Consider the following 18,239-nt stretch of genomic DNA (forward strand, 5'->3'; position numbering starts at 1 on the left):
CATCTCTGGCTTCACAATATGAAAATGTGTACAGAACAAATTACATTTGTTTCATTCACACAAGTTTACGGCAAAATACCAGAAATACAAACCCACAGATGGAAGAATCCAGAAATACTTAACTTCCCTGATGCTTATTGTGCGTTTCTTTGCGACCCAGTTTCCTATAGGATCAGTGAAGTTTGACCTAATCTAATTTCAGGTGTCAACTGAGGTTTAAACCTCCAATCTGCTCCGGCCTCACAGCCCGCTGTCAACTCTGGTCCACGCACAGTCAGCTAATGATAGCATTCAGCTAAAGACAAGGAAAGTACAAATGCACCCGACACTGACACATGACAGACTTGGAGGTTTTATCGTCCATCAGCATTAATTTAAACATGCAGAATACGTCCTGGGTGATTCCAAACCAGCCAGTGAATCAGTTATCATCAAAACCAAAGAGTTGCACTGACCTTTAATGTTGCATTGAATTCATGGTACAAATCCGAGTCTTCTGCAGATTCTGCTAACCTCTGGCACAAAAAAAAGAGGAGAGAAATAAAACTGAGACTAAAAGACTGCACCGCACATGCACAGAAAAGCAAACCAGTGAAAAATTATGAAACGTGCAAAATCCACATTTTAAAGGTTCATTAGCTACAGTGAGCTAAGAAATTATTATTAGTATTAGTATTATTATTATAATACAGTCTCAAAAGAGTATAGAAAGAAAAGGACTTCGGTGAGCAGATTCTTTTCGTTTTTATTATCAATATTATCAGGACTCCTTAGAGCCACAACAATATGAGAAGCACTTCCTTTAAGAAAAATTCAGATATGACTGGCTTTAAAGGAATATGCACAGCTGGATTTAGCTGCATTGGGAAAAAGTGAATTAGTTACTGTAGCGCAGAGCTCAACACAAAGGAATTCATCAACAAAGGCAACATTTAAGCACCAAAATGATTTTTATCAAGGCTAGTGTCACAGTTCTGTCATTTTGACCCAGCTTTTTCTGTTTCTTATATTTTGGTGTTTTTCTAGATTATGATTTATGTTCTGATTCTTGAGTTGCGCTGGTTTGATTTTGTATTATATTTTCTGTCAAGTCTGTCTCTCTCTGTCAAGTCTGCGTCTTTGTAAATTGTTTCCTGTTTTATTTTGATAGTTCCAGTCCTATCTCAGCGTATTCAGTTTTACTTCCCCCTGTCTCGTTAGCCCTAATTTCTCCCAGCTGTGTCTCCCTCCTGTTTTCCATTCCCTGATTACTCCACTGCGTATTTAAGCCCTGTGTTGGCCTTTGGCCTTTGTTGCGTCATACGTTCTACATGCTGTGTGTTTGAAGTGTTCCAGTGGTGCAATTCCTCTGTTCTGAGTTTTGTTTTGTTTTTGTGGGAGTTATTTATAAGGAGATTTTTCCAGCATTAAAGCTGTGTTTTCAGTTCCAGTCCCGTCTTTGAAAGTCCTGCATTTTGGGTCCTTTTTCCTTCCTGCCTGCCACACAGCCTATCATGACAGTTAGAAACAGATCATGATTTGAATGCATAAATAACAGAGGCTTTTTTAAAGCTCGGTTTTCTGAGCTTCCAGCTTGATGCACAGCCATGAAACATTCTTCCAGTTGAAATACATTTAGGACCATCACACATTTTTCCATGAGACCAGTCAGACCCAACTACTTCTACTTCAACTGCTCCAGCTGCACACTTTATACGAAGTGTGCAGCACTTTATACAAAGTGATCACAGTGATATTGTTCATCCCACAAAGCCCAAAGAAAACTGTCTAACAGATCATTCTGCTGTATTTTGTTAGGCAGCAAACTAATGACATAAATTATAACAGCATGTACTAAAAAACACAATCTTGTAATGAAGATGCAAAAGCAGGAATCACATTATTTTAAAAATCATGGGTTCAAATTAGTTTGGTCTCCCAGGAATAGTCCTGAAAAACCTCCTTTTAATGATCCTCACCTTCACCGACTTCATCTTACTTCCCAACATTCGTTCGATTTCATCAGAGTAGTCCTTCACCAGGTCTTGTCCATCCACCTCTACGATCTTAATGATTGGCTCCACATCCTTCAATTTCTGAGAGAAAAACAAAGACAGAGTCAAGAACACCAGAAGTTTTTTTTTAAATATACAATAACAACACATATAACATATTTAATATTTATTTCAAAGCACTTTATACATCATCCCCCATTCACCCACGCACATACATTCCTACAAGCACTTTCTTCAACATCTAACTGCTTTTCTATCTAACATTTAAACTCATCCGCGCTTAGATGAATGCATCAGAGAGCACCTTGGAGCAGCCAAGGCTCCAACTCCTGAGCTGCAGCCACCAAAATACCCATACCGTTCTGGTAACAACAAAGAAAAGCATTGAATCTGTATATTAAATAAACATTAACTCTAGAAAGACAAACTTGCGGTGTGTCATCAGTTATTACGACATTTCAGCATATTCCCAACAAGGTCTGATGTCTTATCCTGTGTTTACAGTATAAATAAAATGCGGCTGCCTTTTTTATGAGATAATTCAGATCAAATCAACTGCAGTGGAGGCGTCTCTCTCTCTCTGTATGTGTGTGTGCTTGCCTGTATTCTTATACTGAGGGGATATCTGAGGTTATTGGGTCACTTTCTTTGGATCAAGAAGCTCGAGGTGGATCAACCAGCTGAGTGTGCGGAGGGTCAGCCCAGTCTGGGTATTTACACTCTGAATCTCTTCATTAAGTCACTCCCTAATTCCAATTAGTTCAAGCTGCCCAAACTGAAGCAAATACACAAGCAGAGCCAAACATTGAGTCCAACCTCTGTGAAAATCTTCTATCTCAGTCCTGCACACTTGCTGTACAGGGTGGGCCATTTATATGGATACACCATAATAAAATGGGAATGGTTGGTGATATTAAAGTCCTGTTTGTGGCACATTAGTATATGTGAGGGGCCAAACTCCTCAAGATGGGTGGTGACCATGGTGGCCATTTAGAAGTCGGCCATCTTGGATACAACTTTTGTTTTTTCAATAGGAAGAGGGCCATGTGACACATCAAACTTATTGGTAATGTCACAAGAAAAACAACGGTGTGCTTGGTTTCAACGTAACTTTATTCTTTCATGAGTTATTTACAAGTTTCTCTTTGTTCACAGCCATTGACATGTCGAAGAGGTTAACACGTGAGGAGCGGATCGAAATCGTGTTGATATCTGGTGAACGCAGTAACCGGGTCATTGCAGCAGATTTCAATGCAAGACACCCTACGACACCACCCATCTCCCATGCTACAGTTAGCAAACTGCTTGCTAAGTTTCGTGAAACTGGTTCAGTGTTGGATTTGCCAAAATGTGGACGCAAGAAAACTGTCACTGATGAAGAAACATCAGTGGCTGTCCTAGCTTCATTCAGCAAGAGCCCACAGCGTAGCACTCGCCGCATGTCACTGGAGAGTGGCATTAGTCGAACATCCCTTCGGCGGATATTAACTACTCACAAATGGCACCCTTACAAACTCCAGCTACTGCAGCATCTCAACGAGGATGACCCAGATCGGCACACAGAATTTGCAGAATGGGCAAAACAAAAATTGGAACAGGACCCTCAGTTCACACAGAAGATTTTGTTCAGTGATGAGGCAAACTTTTATGTGAATGGTGAAGTTAACAAACAAAACCACCGCTATTGGTCTGACACTAACCCACATTGGATGGATCCTCCAAGACTGTTGGAACAACAAAAGTGATGGTTTGGTGTGGTATATGGGGTACAACGATAGTGGGTCCATTCTTCATCAATGGAAACCTCAAGGCCACTGGATATTTGAAATTGCTACATGATGATGTGTTTCCCTCTTTATGCACTGAAGCTGGCACGTTCCCTGAGTTTTTCCAGCAAGATGGTGCACCACCACATTATGGGTGCAGGTCCGAGCATTCCTAGATGAACAGTTTCCTGGAAAGTGGATTGGTCGTCGTGGGCCAGTTGAATGGCCCCCAAGGTCTCCCGATCTGACCCCCTTAGACTTTTATCTTTGGGGTCATCTGAAGGCAATTGTCTATGGTGTGAAGATACGAGATGTGCAGCACCTGAAACTACGGATACTGGATGCCTGTGCTGGCATTTCTCCTGCAGTGTTGCTATCAGTGTGTGAAGAGTGGGAGAAGAGGGTTGCATTGACAATCCAACACAATGGGTAGCACATTGAACACATTTTATAAGTGGTCAGAAACTTGTAAATAACTCATGAAAGAATAAAGTTACGTTGAAACCAAGCACACCATTGTTTTTCTTGTGACATTACCAATAAGTTTGATGTGTCACATGGGCCTCTTCCTATTGAAAAAAAACAAAAGTTGTATCCAAGATGGCCGACTTCTAAACGGCCACCATGGTCACCACCCATCTTGAGCAGTTTGCCCCCTCACATATACTAATGTGCCACAAACAGGACTTTAATATCACCAACCATTCCCATTTTATTACGGTGTATCCATATAAATGACCCACCCTGTATAATGAGCACAGAGCTCTATGGAGTCACAAAAAGGATTTCTCAGTGGTTGTTTTGCATCTTAGAGGAAGGGGTCTCAGTGGAAATGTAACCTAGTGTACCTTCAATTATGATGGGTTGCTGCAGAGTGACCCATCACTGAGAGGTCAATTCAATTTAATTTTATTTCTATAGCACCAAATCTCAACAACAATCATCTCAAAGCACTTTATATTGTGAGGTAAAGACCCTACAATAATACAGAGAAAACCCCAACAATCATATGACCTCCTATGAACAAGCACTCTGCAACAGTGGGAAGGAAAAAAACCCTTTTAACAGGAAGAAACATGCAGCAGAGCCAGGCTAGAGAAGGGCAGCCATCTGCCACGACCGGTTAGAGGTGAGGGGAGGAAGACAAGACAAAAGACATGCTGTGGAAGAGAGCCAGAGATTAATGATATCCATCCATCCATCCATTCACGTCCGCTTATCCAGAGGGTCGCGGGGGGCGCTGGAGCCTATCCCAGCTGTCATAGGGCGAGAGGCGGGGTACACCCTGGACAGGTCGCCAGTCTGTCGCAGAGCTAACACACAGAGACAGACAACCATTCAACCATTCGCACCATTACGCCAGAGTACACAGGGAAAACATGCAAACTCCACACAGAAAGACCCTGGCCTGATGGTGGGATTGAACTCAGGACCTTCTTGCTGTGCGGCAACAGTACTTTCCTTTGGTGTGATACGGTACTATGAGGTCTTTAACCTCCTAGGACCTGGTGTCCACATATGTGGACATCCCATTTTGGGTTGTCTAGACCAAAATACTAAATTTTGCTCTACAAGGGCCTGATATCCACTTACGAGGACATTATACTGCCACATGTATGCTATGCCTTCTGAAGATACTGCCAAGGGAAACCATGTATAACATGGGTGGGCAACTCCAGGCCTCGAGGGCCGGTGTCCTGCAAGTTTTAGATGTGTCCTTGATCCAACACAGCTGATTCAAACAGCTAAATGACATCCTCAACATGTCTTGAAGTTCTCCAGAGGCCTGGTATTGAATTAATCATTTGATTCAGGTGTGCTGACCCAGGGTGAGATCTAAAACCTGCAGGACACAGGCCCTCGAGGCCTGGAGTAGCCCACCCCTAACAGAACTGGTCCTAGCACCGAGCTTTACAAAACAGGGATCCAACGCAAAAATTAAAACAATGTTGAAAAGTAGAAGCATTCAGAGAGTGCCAACCAAATGTACTTTAAGAAGTTTGTAGTGCAGTAAAAACAAGTGCAAAGTGCAGGCTTTATTAAAATGTGCCTTCTTAAAAACAAATTAAATATACTTGACATCATTTTAAGTGCAGTTATTTTCTATCATTTATGTGGATATATTACATGTATGACACTTATTGCAGTGTTTCATAAATTGGTTTTGTTAAATTGTGACCAATAAATCATTAAGTTGACTTTGAAAACCTCGATGGATGTAAGCCAGATTTTAATGGACTGCTAACATGACCCCACTCTACACCCCTACACTTTTATCACAAGATCATTCAAACCTTTTTAAGCTGTGATGTTTACAAAATGATGACACATGGATGCAAACACTACCAAAAACATCCTTGTAATTACCGTAATTACCCGTAGCATCATTCTTCTCCTAATAAATCTGTGCTAGGGCACTGAGCTGCATGTGCTCTTAGTTTTAAATGCTAGTTTCCAAAACTGGATTTATTTCAGGATATTCTGGCTTCCTGTCTCCCCCCCACACTGCTGAAATACACAGAGTGATGCTGATGATGTAATGTGGGCTTAAACTCCCTGAAAAAAAGGTTTCTTGATCAGCCAGTTGGGGATGTTTCAATCATTTTTTGGTCCCAGTCGTGGCCTGAATCCTTTCAAGTAGCTCTACCCTGCTCGTCTCTGCAAGTGAACCAGACTTTAAGTGTGAACAACACACAAACACAACTCACCATTATTAATGTGCTTAGCACTACTATTGCTGAAATTGGCATTTCATTGGTTTTTTTAATTTATGGTGGATAAAATGTGGTTTGAATCTTTGTTTAATTATTTTTATTTCTTTGTGTTATCTTTCAGATGTCACTGAGGTGAGAAGGATAAGGAGGCACATAAAGTAATGCCATAGAGTTTATGGGATGGTTATTATACAGGATGATCTTGAGGGTCAGCCTTTTAACATCATTTAACATTCATTTTAGCACTGATACATTCATAGATTTGCTCATATAGCTATCCTCCAACGATTGCTGTATTTTATCTCTCATTCCTGGCCAGAGAAAACGCACATGAAAACAACATGAAACCCGCAAGGCAGAAAACAATGTTATCTGGGGGTTATTTTGGTTCCTATACACGCATGTTGTTTATTCTGCAGGAGGTGGATGTGTGTTTAACAGCATACAAACTGCTGACTGCCTCTGACGGCTCTAAATCTGACAGATAAATGGATGAATGTCTAAAATCAGAACAGGCCACAAATCCTGACGCTGGTAAAGAGGGCTCAGTCCTCAATCTGGGCATTATCATGATCCCTGGGTGTGTGTTTGTCCTGGCAAACAAGCATAAATGTGCACACAGACTCACACACACACACAATGATAGGCACACTCACCAACATACACGAATGCACATCCGAACTCTTCCAATTGCTCTTTGTTTCCAGTTCAAACAGTCAGAAGCCTCAGGACCAGTTAGAGGGTAAGAAACTCACATCTAAAGTACACTTTGGCCATGTTTTAATTATTAAAAGAAAATTCAACCCAAATGAATACAACACCAGAAAAGACAAATACAAACCTCAATGGTTTATGAGACTTCTTTGTAGAACCTACAGAGTGAACGCTCCAGAAGTATGAAAGGCTGAAATAGAACCTCTCAGTTTTGGACACATTGGCCAAACCATTGCTCAGTCAGTATTTATGCTTTCTTGCAGCCTTGTGCAAATGTTTGGTAAAAGTCTGAGGCTTGTCGAAATGACAAATCCTGGAACATTTTTTTAGGACGACTTTTGAATTTGAAATTTGCTTTTACCAGTTCTGGCTTCATTTACCTTCTGCAGCAGCAGCGATCCAGAGTATTTGGTTGCAAACTCTCGAAGTTCTGCAGAGAATGTCAACGCCCACTGCTGCACCCTGCAAGACAGAAAGACAACAGACAATATCAAGGACTGGCTGTTAGAAAACCACAAGAAGAGACACAAACAAAAGATATGGAAACAAAATAAAACAAACAAGCAAAAAGAAAAGAAAATCTCACCACTAGATATCAGTAGATTGCAGTTAAATGAACTTCATGTATTATCCTAACTAAGATGGCTGCTGTAAGACAAACAGCACTGGCTGTAAAGTGAGTGTAGGCTCTTAGGCTGTTGTTTATCTCAGCTGTCAATGTGTCCATGTCTATTTGGACTGTAAAACATTGTGAAACGAGTTTGATACAAGCCAATGACTCCGAGAAGCTCATTTCTGTCTGATGACAGCCATCGGTGAGTTGTTGAGGATATCTGCGATTTCTCCTGCTAAGTTCTGTTGTTTTTGCTATTAGCCACTGTTACATCCACTTCAAAGAAAGTTTCACCAACGTTGTTGGACTCTGAAACTTTCATACAATGTGAGAATGTAATCAAACTGTTTATCAAGGGAAAGCGTGAATTTTAGAACAATTAAGCCAAACGTTAGCTGAAAACAAGAACACTGCAGGCAACAAGGACACGGACCAGCCGGCTCATTATCAGTATTCAGCTCAGTCCGCCTCTCTGATGATGATGATGATGAGGTGCGTCAGTGTCTGGAACTGGCAGCTCGAAAATCTGGAAAGGTGAAATCAATGCTGACAGAAATATACACTTTTTTACAGATGATGTCTTTGTCAGAGATGCCTTGTATATATTTAAGAAAGATAATCTTATATCGCATACTTCATCTACTCGAACAGCATGTCTTCATAGTAGAAGAGTTTGGTTGCTGAACTTTCCTGCCTGCAGTCCAGACCTTTCACTGTGTGAGAACATTTGGAGCATCAAGAAAGCAAAAATAGAACAAAGACGAGCCAGGGCTGCTGGGAGCTAGGATCCTCTATCAGACAAGAATGGGAAAACTGTCCTCTCCCAGAAGTAGAGTTAAAAGTAGAGTGGATACTACACAGTGGGAAACATGGCCCTATTCCAACTTTTTGAGACGTGTGGCTGCCATCAAAATTAGGGAGGAGATCCTCTAGGACACCATCCATCATATCATTACGAGCACGGCCCGGGTCAGGCATGCATACAAGCATGCAGGCCGTAGAAACTACTGAAACGATGTAACATCCTTTTATTCCCAACACATTATGCAGTCCATATCTGTATCGATATGCAGCATGATTTTTTTTTCCAGTGTTCTTTCAATTTGTCGGAGCAGTGTGTATATAGTGTCATGCCACATATTATTTTGTGTTAAGTTTCACTCTGTGTTTCACTCTGTGTACTTACCGATTTGAATATATGAGGTTTAATATGATTCATCCTGCTTGGTTTCCTGATTCATGTGGATTGCGTTTGACCACCTGGGTTGGCTGGCCTGATTTGTAGCACCTGTCTGAGCTGCTATCGATGCCAGCTGGGTTTGAATAACGCAGTGTGCTGGACCTTTTGATCTCCATCTGTTACATACACGGTCTCCTCTAACTTCTTTGATTAAACATTAAAATATTAGTTGAGGAAAGCATCGCAGCAAAACGGTCATGAAAGAAGCCCATGTTTAAAATTTGCTGTTAGCCACTGCATGCTAAAAATCATTGGTGCACTCAGACAAACTGGACTCGTACTGAGCTTGGAGCACTTCTCATCAATGGTCTATGTAGCAGAAAGGCAGGGACCCTTTGTTGATACTATACCACCACTTTACCTCAGGATGAAAAGTTCTGTTGTTAAGTTCTTGCGCTGTCAGGTGTTTAGCGTAAGCTTGACCATGTGTTTCCATGACAACGCTTGGCTCAGCAGCGGTGCATTACAGCAGAAAAAGGCCCTTAAATATGATAGTGATGAAAGAGATTTAGATAATCTGCTCCTCATCTGGGTCACAGCAGAGAGCTGCAGGGGTCCACTCAGCACAGACCCACAGCAATGCAACAAAGCTGCAAGTTAAAGTTTTGGTTTGTGTCGCAACAGCAAAACGGACAATTAACACAACAGACACTATAATGTTTCTATCATATGATATAGAAATATAATATAATAAAATATGTACAGAGGAGGTCAGGAGAGATGTAGAAGAGTGAAGTACTATAACCATCTGTAAAAACCAGTGAAAGCTTTGTCATGGTTTCTGCATTTCAGCCATGTCTCAAAGCTGATGATCACTGATTGTGAACTAAGGCCATGCACACAGGCTGGTTAAAGCTCCATCATGTCATAGATGCACATGATCCAGAAACACTGCCTAAACAGTTTGTTTCAGACACAGGATGACCTGAAGGCCCATTTTGAACTATGAATTATTCAAAGTTACCCCTGGAATTGGAAAGTAAAAACATCAATCTGGAGATTAGGAGAATAACATTCACCTAAACCATTCTGAGGGAAAACATCATCAGAATATTCCAGGTCCAGGTGATGAATAATTACACATAGTGAAGTGCTTCAGTCACAGCACTTCACACAGACAGACAGAGAGGAGAGAGAGAGTTTACCCAGCATGTGTTGAAAAGGAGGGTAACGCTCCATCTGTTCTGGACATTAATCCTCTAAGTTCAGTGCAGACACACACACACAGTAAATACACTGTGGGCTTGTAACAGGTTTGACAATAACCCATGTAAGACACACTGCTCTGCTATAGATGTAACTAATTACTGTTCATTTAAATTCTGGGTGCTAGATTCCTTTGATGAATCATTTAAACTATGAAATGCTATGTACCATCATGCACATGTCTTATTATATATGAGCAACTCTCAGCGGCAAAGAGCTGCCAAAACTGTAGTTTGTTAAAACTCCCGATGCCATCAGTGATCATGTGATTTAAGTGCTCGATGCTTTGCCCTTTTTTCTTAGATTTTTATGTTTTTTCTTTAATCCCGGAACTCTTGACAGTATAAAATTTTAAAAATAACAATAATTTTGTTTGAATCATATTTACCTGTGTAAGGAACTCTTCTCTCCATTTTCTCTTTACTCTTTTACACATCACAAATGGCAGATTTTGACCACCATGAATAGAATAGAAATTTGACCCCGGAACATGTTATCAGTAGGCTGGCTGGATAACATCTTATAGTTACGTATTTTAAAATGTAACATTCAGCAGAACAACCCAAATAATTCAATCTGAGCTCAGAGAGATGATGAACACTGCTGGAAGACTGAGCTGGAGTCATGGTAGGCACTGGTTTGCTTGTGTTTCTGTCTCGCTCCTGTTTTCTTACTCAGGCCTTGGCTGGGTTGGGCAGGTGGAGCTCTACCTTTGTGTGGAGTTGCCACCATCTCCTGCACACCAGCCTCCACACCTGTTGCTTATTTTCCTGTCTCCAAGTATTTAAAAACCAGCTCACACATCCAGTCTTTGCCCAATTGTCTGTTTTTCAGTGTGGTATTCAAACCCTTCCTTGTGACCTTCCCTGTGTGTTTGGCACCCCTCCTGGACCTTACCAACAACCCTCACGTGTAAGCCTGCACCTTCAGTCCTTACTTCTCCCGAACCCAGCCTTCTGGATCTAATACTGCTCTCCTCTCTCCCAGTGAACCTTCGTCTAACTGCATCTCCGGAAACTCAGGAATTTCGCTTTTGCCAGTGTCTCTATCCTAGAGAAATTCCCCCATGGACGTTATTCTGTGTTTTAAAATCAGTGCTTCTTGTAAACAATAAAGGTTTGAGTTTGATCAGTTCAGCCTCTTTCTGGTTGTGCATTAGAGTCCACTATGCCTTTGGTGTTCATGCCTTGATAAGCGTCTGCCTTTAGTTTTCCAAACTGTTTAACTTAAAGCAGCAATCTTTGATGAATCTCTCTGTCCTTCAGCTCTCTGCAGATTTACGTTTTACTTTAGTTGCTGTATTTAATCCTTTATTTGCTGCCTTTGAAACACTTCAGTCGCTCATCCTGTCCTCCTTCAACACATGCTTGAATCTTCTGAGGTCTTTCCCTTTTCCTCCTGCCTGGCAGCTTTATCTACATCATCCTTTTTCCATCGTATCCACTATCCCTCCTCTGCACATATCCAAACCATCTCAGCCCCAACTCTTCAACTTTGTCTCTAACCTGAGCTGTCCCGCAGATATACTCATTTCTAAGCCAAGTGACTCCCAAGAAAAATCTTACCATTTCATCTCTGCCCCCTCTATCTCCACCTTCTGTGTTTTTGTCAGCACCCTTGTGTTCCAAATCATTTGACTGATATAATTGATTGAAACTATAAACTTCATTTATTCAACACTCCTACCAGAGCTTCGCACTGAACAGGTAGCAATGATTACTCTGACATTTTTCTACCTGTAATAACTAGAGATGGACCGATCCGATATTACGTATTGGTATCGGTCCGATACTGACCTAAATTACTGGATCGGATATCGGAGAGAAATAAAAAATGTAATCGATCCATTAAATATCAAAAAAGCACCTCACAAAACGGCGTAACTCGGCTCATAACCGTAGCACGTCGGAGCAGTGTGCTCACCTGATAGAGCGGCTGTGTGTATTTGGAGCCTACCAATCCAGCATTTCATCTCCCTGGAAGTTATCCCACAGAGAAGTAAAGCAAATGTGTAAGTTCATCTCTGAATGTTTGTAAAGCATTCCCGCGTTAAGCTTAACAACCGATATAAGGAGCGACTGCCTCTCTCTCTCTCCTGCTGCTACTTCATAATCATGAAACTGATCAATGATCAGCTGATGTATTTTCTGTCGCGACTCCCGTTTCTCTTGTTTGTTTTTGGCCCACTTTGCACCAGAAAGAGGAAACCAGCGGCTGAACAACAGCAGCACGTTTAAGCTTGATAAGCTGTTGTTAGAATTTATTTAATATTACTTTCTACACCAGGATCCTTTTCTACGCAGCTGACGGCTGGTAACTGTGCAGGGGCGGATCTAGCAAAGTTTAGCCAGGGGGGCTGATAGGGCATTAACAGGGAAAAGGGGGCACAAAGACACACTTTTCTTTCTTATTCTCATTTAAAATGTCGAGCTTTTAATAAATAATTATCTGAATCTTACACCCAAAGTTTTAATCTGATGTAAAATGTATAGAAGTCCATTACTGTATATAGTAACTGTTAAGTCTAATATACCCTAGTAAGCTATAGTACTTTTTCCTTTGGGAAGGTACCATCTGTGCAGTCTGCAATTCTTTTGAAGAAAGATGTTGAAACTATTTAATTATTCTTGAAAAAGAATTTAATTTTGTGCATTTTTTTTCACACTGCATCAAATTAAAGTTGATTACTTCGATTAAGAATCATGAGGTGAAGGGTGGTTCCCTATTTTTTTTTTGCTGGGAGTTTGCAACCCTATTAGTTAGGTTGCTTAATATTTCTGCTAAGTACTCTTTAAAATACCAGAATAGGGAGGTGCAGGTTTAAGTTTATTAGATTGATCAGTATTGCTGAACTATGAAATATTTTGGGTGCAGTGTATTTTTTACATACAAGTATAACAGAATAGCTTTAGTGTTGTTGTTTATTTAAACTTGAGTATGAACTTATACAAAATGCAGCAAGATATTAAAAAAACACACTATATCGGATTCATATCGGTATCGGCAGATATCCAAATTTATGATATCGGTATCGGTATCGGACATAAAAAAGTGGTATCGTGCCATCTCTAGTAATAACATAAAAAAAATTTTCATTTTCAATATAAATTGTGCCAGGCCTGAAAAAATAAATAATAAATGAATCACCTACACTGCCTATAAACGTAAAATGTCACATGTCAAACATCTGGGAGTTGTCAATAACAAAGAATGGGTAGTGCTCATTATATCCCTGTAAACTCATCTGCTCTGAGTTTCTTTGTTTTTCTGACACATTGTTTAAAACATCGTAATTTTACTTACTAGCCTTTTCCAAAAAAAAAAATAAATAAATAAAATAAAAATGTAAAAATACATTAAAATAAGTACTGCCAGGCATGGGAGCCTTTAAAATCTAAATAAGAATGTTAAAGTGTATTTCATGTGTTCAGAGGTATGAATGGAAGCAACTGAGATACTGGGTTGGTATTCCTGCTACTGAAAGTCTAATTGTATGGGTCATGAACTCCAGGCAATGTTGGCAAAACCAGGTCGGTCCAAAAAAGAACTAGAAGCACGCTCTTCAGTTCAGGTCTGTCCACGCCATACCGCTGTGCAGTTACTGGACAGTTACTTGTTCTCGCCTGCGTCGATGTTGGGTAACGTGTAGAAATGTTCTGGGCTGCAGTCCACCTGTGAAAACAGCTTCCAGTATAAGTCTGAGGGGGCAGAGCCCTATAAAGCAATTTATTTTCTCACATTTAGAGTTCTAACAGTACCAGCTGATCACTTTATATTCACTGTTAGGTTTAACAGTCCTAAAATGCTGCAGCATATATGAAAGCAACGGTCTCCCATCCGTCTCCAATTCAATCTAAAAATGCTCCCAAAATAAATCCTCCATCAAGATCACCTCTGAAGTCTATTCAGCTAATCCCCTGTGCCGAGGGTGATCTGCCCAGCAGACTGACTGACAGAAAATACACAGCCATCATTTCATTTCACAACCAGGTCAAAGGTCAGCAGTCCAGACAGCGACCTGGAGCGATGTCAAAGTTTTTTTTTAACTGCTTATCTAACTCATCGTGGTGATGTATGGCAAAAAATCGGGTTAATGTACTGTCTAATACAGCCGATAAGACAGCTTTATGATTAAGCCTGGAGACAAGCTGCAGTTAACTGTGCACTATGCAGCACTTGCATTAAATACTTGTTTTATTGCTTTATATTAAGTGTTTATAACACAACCAAAAAATAAGACTTTCCTCTAGTTTCTTGGCTGCTTCTAACAGCCTGTAGACTGTGTGCAGGTTGGCTTCAAGGCACAAGACTTTTATACTCGCTCCTGCCTCTGTGAACCTCATCTGCCATCTTATAGAATCACAGTTAGCAACACTAGCTCATATCAGCCAACAGACACCATTAATCACCAACATCAACAAACGAGCCGCTCCCACAGATGAAACACAAACTTTACAAAAGGGGCAAAAAACAGTCAGTTTAATCTAGTGAAGCACTTTTGGTCAAGTGGTAATGTGACCAGTAATGAGGCAGAACTGGTCACTACATCAGCACAGCATCTTCCTACTTTGATCCATGCATGGGTGCATGAGCACGCAACCAAGCAGCAGCAAGCTGGTAAAAGGTGACAACTACAACTATCTGGATGAAAAACAAAACATTCAATAGATCGATACTTTACATGAACCTTGCAAAATAAAAAAAGTAAATCCTAGAAATATTATTATTGTGTGTGAAATACATGCCTGATCTTCTACATCAGAACTGCCAGTGAAGGTGAATTCTGCAGCTTATTTCATTTTGTTGGTGCTGCCATCTGTGACGGCCTGCCAGATAGTCTGACAGTATCGCGTTACCTCAGTTACTGCTCACTGAGTGTCACTGGTACAAAGTCCTGCCTCTTTAGCTCTGCATGTCACAGCAGCTGAGGTGGATTTGCAGGGGTTTAGGTGCATTTGTAGCCAGGTGACGTGGCCCTGTTTGTCCAGGCCTATGGCGGTTTGGTGGAGAATGTGGGTCAGGCTTGGAAAGGTGACCGTGGCCAGCGAGCCATGCTGGCCCACAGATGGTGATGCAGAGGGAGCGTGTGAGGAAGCTGTAGCCGTGCAGGACTGCAGCTGCAGGGAGCTGCTGCTCTCTAACTGCCTCACAGATTCATGATAATGAGCTTCAACGGCAGCAAAACAGACAACACAAAACCACAAACATGTTGGGTAGATAAACACACTGCAAGAGCTTTGCATGTCACAAACAGTACATAAGAGAAAAGCAAAGATGCTACAATTTTAATGAGCTTGAAAATCAATATTTGGTACGACCAGCTTTATTCTTCAACAGCCTGAACTCTCTTAGGCAGTCTTTAGGAATTGTTCTCTGAAGGGTGTTCAAAGCTCTTTGGATGTTGGCTGCCTTTTTTCAGGCTCTCTTGAGGTCCAGACTCTGCGGAGGCCAATCCATGGCTGGCTTAAAGTATTCCAGTGTGTTTTTCTATCCAGGTGTTTGGAATAATTGTCACAATAAAAAATGAAGCCACTGTCAATCAGACACTTTCCAGATTGTGTTGGTCGATCAAAATCTGTGTTCTCCATAAATTCTGGAAAGATCTCAGATACCACTGACTGAAACGCGGCCCCAAACCAAACAAAGCCTCCAGCATGTTTTACACATGTAGACACTCAGTCTTGCAGTTCTCTCCTGACCTCCTCTGCACATATTAACAATAATTTAAACCAGAAAGTCAAAATCAGAAAAAAATATCAGGGGATAGAAGTCTGCTATAGTGGAGATTATTCGTATGATGAAAACTATAGAAATGTACTGGAAACCCTCGATTCATCCATATTGTCCTGCTCACCTGGGTTGCAGGGTCAACAATCAATGCAGAAATTCCCAAACCTTTTCAAGCTGCTGAAAAGTCAGCTGAAAGGCAGAGTCCTGGTTCTGCCCTGGGTATGTCTGAAACTTCTCACCTAGGACCCACCCAATTAGCATCCTAGTCAGATGTCTGAACCTTCTCCACTCACTTCTTTCAAAGTAGTTCTATTATGAGCTCCTCAACCTCTCTCCAAGAGTGAGACCAGGCATTTTCCAAAGAAGGTTATTTCCACTCCTTGCTCATTTTTCCAGTTGCCTCCCACAGGTCCCACACATAGAGGAGAGCAGGGACATGTAGTCAAAAATGTGCAATGCAATGTATTTCTTATTTTAACAAAAGAAAAACTTTATAAACCACACAAAAAACCTACACAGCTTAGAACCTAATAGCAAAGTAACTGTTTTTTTGGCCAAACTGGATGCTGTACTCCAGTTTGTGTGACCCATGTTGAACAGCTGAGTTAAAATAAGCTTTTGGGTTTCCTAAATCTGAGTTTTTATAAGTGTTACATCACTTTTAACTGTCACACCTGCAAAAATCAAAGACAGTGGAGAGCAGATTTCAGGGAGTCCTGAGGGAAAACAGCCTGCTGAAACACAGTTATTCTCTCGGGACCTCCATGAAAGCGCAGTGCACTCTGGGAGTTGACTATCAGAAGCTGGAATAAGCCCATTCAGGACTATTTTCTACAAGCTACACGCTTACTATATTCTATATGCGTTCATATTAACATGTCAGTCATGTTACCATAACTGCGAATGACATTCAACTTTCCCATCCATGGGTTTCTAACGATATCTACAGTCTTACAATAATGCAGGTCTTTAAAAAAAACATTTTTAACCCTCTGCAGAGGTTATGAGACGTAAACATTGTGCACTTACGTCTCAGGTGGGATCTTCATCTGAGCCTCAGCTGTGATCAAAAGGCAAAAAATTGCCATTAGCCTCAAGAGGGTCCTCATTCCAACAACATTAATGCTGTCCATCCTGTATCCCTGAAGTCCGGACATGGAGCTCCTTTAAAGAGACTTTAAAGGAAGATTCTCAAACTGGGAGAAGCTCTGAATGTTCAAGAAGATGATAAAGAGTTTGTAGGAAACGGTTTCCTCATGTTGGCTAAAGACAGGAAACGGTGACATTTATAGTTACAGACTTTTGACCCTGAACTCTTTCCATCACGTCTGAATAAACTGGTCCTGCTGCCAGCATCTTCTCTGTTTGCTTCAGCCTCTCATCTTCATCAGAGCAACTTCTAAAAGATCCAGAGAGACTCAAAATCATTGCACACCCAGACAAAGAGTTAAAAATCCATCCTACTGTCCACAGGAAAGACTACTGTAGCAAGTTCCTCCAGGTTACTCCTTATGGAACCAGGAACAGTGAGTGGGCTCATTACACCACCTTGCAGATATTAAAGAAAACATAAAGCTGGTTGTCTGCAGTAGACACTGCGGCCACTTGCCTTCCCTGTCGCCCAATTTGTGGTGTAATCCACTTGGATTAAAAACTCCTCTTCCTCGTGGAAGAGAGCGTCACAGAGAGAGAGAGAGAGAGAGAGAGAGAGAGAGATGAGTGGGGAGGGATTGGAGCAGGGGATTGGATGCAGGCTCTGTTTTATCAGAGAGGATTAGAGCAATTTCTGGAGACAGACTCCCCAGCAACCAATCACAGCTGCTGTAGAGAGAAAAAAAGAAGAAAAAAAAAAAAGCACAGGCTCAGTTTGGCTGCTCAAAGAGAGAAAGGGAGAGAGAGAGCAGCTAACAAGACATAATGCCCCAACACACACACACTCAGATAATCAGCTGATTGACAAAAAACCCCACACTCAAGCATTCACATAAATTACATTTTACTGACACTCTTTAAAGTCATGAAGCTAAACCAGACACACACAAAGAGACACACAGTCCAAGGTTTCACTCTACTGTCTGATCCAGATCCACCAAGACTTTAAACCTTCAGTAAGCTGATAAAAACCCACTTAGAGGTAAAGCTGCTGACCAATTACGGCTCACCATTATCTCACCATCGTCATCCCAACCCATCAACAACATTATCTCCACAACTGGAAAAGACAAAAAGAGGTGCAAATGTTACACCCCTGAAAACAGGGGA

At 41.2% G+C, this 18,239-nt stretch overlaps 1 protein-coding gene across 5 annotated transcripts in view; it reads right to left on the minus strand.

The window, feature by feature from the left end:
* The window catches only part of LOC146384448 (voltage-dependent calcium channel subunit alpha-2/delta-4-like), an 82,101-nt gene extending 64,089 nt beyond the window's left edge, over nt 1-18,012 (minus strand). For 2 of the 5 annotated variants that reach the window (XM_084936401.1, XM_084936400.1), the window contains exons 1-4: nt 17,007-18,012; nt 7,569-7,650; nt 1,959-2,075; nt 456-515 (exon numbers count right to left, since the gene is read on the minus strand). In XM_084936401.1, the coding sequence (XP_084792527.1) occupies nt 456-515; nt 1,959-2,075; nt 7,569-7,650; nt 17,007-17,134 (387 nt within the window). In that variant the 5' untranslated portion in view covers nt 17,135-18,012. The other 3 variants (XM_084936403.1, XM_084936405.1, XM_084936404.1) reach the window with 3 other exon arrangements.
* Nucleotides 18,013-18,239: the final 227 nt, after the last annotated feature.

Source organism: Perissodus microlepis, chromosome 7, assembly GCF_051167445.1.
Source record: "Perissodus microlepis isolate ML-2025 ecotype Zambia chromosome 7, ASM5116744v1, whole genome shotgun sequence".
NCBI lineage: Eukaryota > Metazoa > Chordata > Actinopteri > Cichliformes > Cichlidae > Perissodus > Perissodus microlepis.